The 3946-nt window shown below is 32.3% G+C and overlaps 1 protein-coding gene across 1 annotated transcript; it reads left to right on the forward strand.

Annotated features, from left to right (window-relative positions):
- Positions 1 to 1943: 1943 nt before the first annotated feature.
- Positions 1944 to 3274, forward strand: LOC107006382 (serine/arginine repetitive matrix protein 1-like). Its single transcript, XM_015204948.2, has one exon. The coding sequence runs from the start codon at positions 2190 to 2192 to the stop codon at positions 2736 to 2738; it is 549 nt and encodes a 182-aa protein (XP_015060434.1). The 5' UTR covers positions 1944 to 2189; the 3' UTR covers positions 2739 to 3274.
- The last annotated feature ends 672 nt before the right edge of the window (positions 3275 to 3946 follow it).

Consider the following 3946-nt stretch of genomic DNA (forward strand, 5'->3'; position numbering starts at 1 on the left):
ATTATTATTATTATTATTATTATTATTATTATTATTATTATTATTATTATTATTATTATTAGGAGATTAATTATGTCGATAATTGTTTTTGCTTTTGACGATTATCTGATGTTGATAAGATATTCAGATATTTCTACAGATTATTTGGTGGTATGCCATAAATCATTTTTGAGAGAATGTGTATCTATTTGTTAAGCATGAAACAATAGTAAACTTAATTAATTGTACGTGATACATACTTTAAAAGAGTTAGAATTAACATGTATCATATATATATATTGTATCTATATTGTGAGAATAACACTGATTTCTTTAACGTATATCAGGCTAGTACTATGAATATGATACATACAACCAATGTAATGATTAAGATGTATCAAGTTGTTGTAGCGATCATTATTATGAGTGATACATTAATGTATATATTCTTTTAGATATTGTGAATCATTATACCACTATGTATATAAAATATATTTGGTGTATGCATAAAATGATTTTAAAAAAATCTATAACTATGTGTTAGTGTGTTTTTTGAATGATTCTGGTTGAATCATGAAGGCTTCTAAACGTTTGCAAGTTGTGCATTTTGAAATACTGTCTTTTCGAATGTTTGCAGGTTGTTCCATCATCTAAGTTTATTAATGCATGATTGACAATGACTCTCAACCTTTCCCTTCAGGTTGCTGCTGTCTTTATGACACTTTCATCCTTTATCAACATTGACTATATACTTGTATACTAAATGTCAAATTCAAAATCTCGCTTCTTCGGCAAAATAGAAGAGCACACCATTGATATAACATCTAGATAAATTTAAATGTATAACTTTTATGTATTTATGTATCATGCCTATAAAATTGTGCATTATACATTACTTTTTATAACTTTAACTTCAGGATAAAAAGATTTGATACTGAAATACATGAAATTGTTGTAGTCTATTTTTTAATTTGTGATCTCGAGATGGATATATTACTTATCTGAAATATTTAGTAATTGATAGTATTGTAATCCTACATGATACATTAAAGTAGTAAAAATTGCCCATAAGGTGTTTGATTTTAGATCGGTACAATACTGTTTGGTTTTAGATAGATACATCAATTGAATAATTGTAACAGACTAGCATTATTCAAAATTTAAAATTTTTTCTTGCCATTCTTCCCAAAAACTCTCAATTTTTGAATCAAACTTGTCAAAAAATTGTATGAATACAACATGAACTCATCGATCTTGTCAAAACATTCTAAATTCTGGGAAAGTGAGGTGAGATATGAACAATACAAAAGTGATGAATTAATTGTTGGTCAAAATATCGATACATTACTATTTGATTTTAGATAGATGCATTATTGTTTGGTTTTAGATCAATACATTTATTGACAAATTCTAACATGCTAGCATTATCAAAACTTTAAAATTCCACTTTTAATTCTTCAAAAACTCTTAACTTTAAAACCGAACTTGTCGACAAACTGTGCTAATACAACATGAACTTGTTGATCTTGTAGAGCCATTCTGAAATATGGTAAAGTGAGGTGAAGTATGAACGATACAAATGTGATGAAATCGTTGTTGATCAAAATATTAGTTTTGTAAATCTATAATCAGCTCATTGCTGCTGAATTATAAGTCAATGAGTTGAGAAAAAAATTGTAAATCAAATACATTGTTGAGGTGAAGAAGCAAATGTCTGGATTTCAATATACTCACTATGCATTCATACAACATATAAAAAGGCTGAAAAGAAACATAATTTTGATGGATACATGTCTACTGATAATCGCTATGCATAAGATATATTTAGTATAAATTCAAATTTACGTCTCATGCCTAACAAATTAGTCCATGATATATTACTATTCACGTATCTTATTTTAAAGATATATTATACATGATATTACTATTTATGTATCTTTATTCATTGTTGCTTCATGGCCAAATACATACGCAGGTCCCTAAAGTTGTTCGCGCTTTTCCCCCAGGTACCTCAACTAACCAAGATTCCTATTAAATCCTTTAACCCCCTATAATTTGATCCTTTTAAATATTCTTGGCTGATGTGGAGCCAAATTTTAATAAATTATTTTTGGTAATTAGGCGCGTGAGATGAACCTTCCCCACGTGGAAATTTTGACCAATACACTCCAATCCAATTACACGTCAGTGCCACATATTAAGTCATCAATATGTGGCACACGACGGCGACGGCGACGGAGAAGAGAGAGGAAGATGGGGAAGTGACACAGAGGTCACCGATTAGAGTACATAGGAAGAGGCAAAACACTGGAGATCTCAATGGAGTTAGAGAGAGAAGTTTTCGATCTCAGACGGGAAGATCGGCGCCGTCTCCGGAGAAAAGAAGGTCGCCGGCTTCGTCAAGGGGAGTACAGGGGAGGGGAATGCCGCAACAAAGGCGTAATGTGGGACCCCCAAATGGACCCCGACGCGGTCCCAGCGAAAATGGGGTTCGGCGGTCAAATTCTCCGGCGAAACGTGGACCGGTGGATGCACGTCGGAATGTGAGAAACAGAAGTCCGGCGGCGCGTGAAGCAGAAAAACCTGGTAATCAATCGCCGGCGAGAAACGCCGAGAATGAGGGAAGTAGTAGTAAAACTGAAAAACCCAAAGAAGAAGTTTCGTCGGTAACTGGCGAATCACTTGAAAATCCTCTGGTTTCAATGGAATGCTTCATTTTTAGGTTTGATGACAAAAACATATTAAGTCATCAAACCTAAAAATCAATTTCCCCCCAAATCACTTCTAACCCGTTTTTAAACGAGAAAACCCTAAGAATCTCTCCCTTTCAATGACTTTTACAGCTGAAATTCTTAGATTTTAAAGTGATTTCGAGTGGATTAAAGTGATTAAAGTGAAATTCTTAGATTTTAAAGTGATTAAAGTGATGAAATTCTTAGATTTTAAAGTGATAAAAGTGAAATTCTTACATTGGAACTTGATGATTAAGAAGAAATCAATGAAAAAAAGATATAATATAATGAGCTAAATAGGAGAAATAATGATGAAGAGAAACAAAAGAGGAGAAAAAATGGAAGAATGGAGAAATTAGGGTTAAAAGGGGGAAGAAGTTAGTTGGTGGGTGGTTCAAGATCCACATCAGCGCTTTTAAAGAGTCTGCACGCGCTTAAAGGACGTGAGATCACGTTTGGCTCCACATCAGCCAAGAATATTTAAAAGGATCAAATTATAGGGGGTTAAAGGATTTAATAGGAATCTTGGTTAGTTGAGGTACCTGGGGGAAAAGCGCGAACAACTTTAGGCACCTGCGTATGTATTTGGGCCTTGCTTCATTAAGAGTTTTAGGGCCTTGATTTCATTCATCATCCCTAAGTCATGGATACATTAAATTGATAATGAGTATATACAAACAAATTTTGATGTATCAAACATTTGATAATGTGTCATATAATACTAAATTTTCTGATCATGCTTATACATTCTTATGGTCACTTGCTTATGTAGTAACATGAATATTATTTTGAGAGATCATGTATGGATAATCAAGTTCTGAAGCTATTTATCCATTATCAAATCGACATAACTCACCTTTTGATTTCGATCCAGACCTTACAGAAGACATCAACAACTCGTCCTTTTCTCTTCTTTTTTTAGCGTTTTTAAAAGTTGATTTCAAAATCTTTGTCGTCAGAATTAAGAATACTTCCTACATTAATGAAAAATACAATGAACAAGAACTACCTATTAACAATTATTTTTTTAAAAAAAATGAAGAAGAAGAAAAAAGAGAGAAATCAATGGAAAATAGAAAACGACAAAGCAAAAGCAAAAAAGGATGAACTACCTATTGAAAAGATTTGAAATTGATTAACTAGAGAAAGAAACCTTTTAAAATGCAAATTAGGATGAAAGAGATAACTGATCAGGGGAGTAAAAATACGAGAGATGGAAGGAGTGAATATAGGTG

This window comes from Solanum pennellii, chromosome 12, assembly GCF_001406875.1.
Source record: "Solanum pennellii chromosome 12, SPENNV200".
NCBI classification, from domain to species: domain Eukaryota; kingdom Viridiplantae; phylum Streptophyta; class Magnoliopsida; order Solanales; family Solanaceae; genus Solanum; species Solanum pennellii.

What these genes read in the sequence shown, in the direction of transcription:
- LOC107006382 (XM_015204948.2), top strand. Translation starts at nt 2,190, where the DNA reads ATGTGGCACACGACGGCGACGGCGACGGAGAAGAGAGAGGAAGATGGG.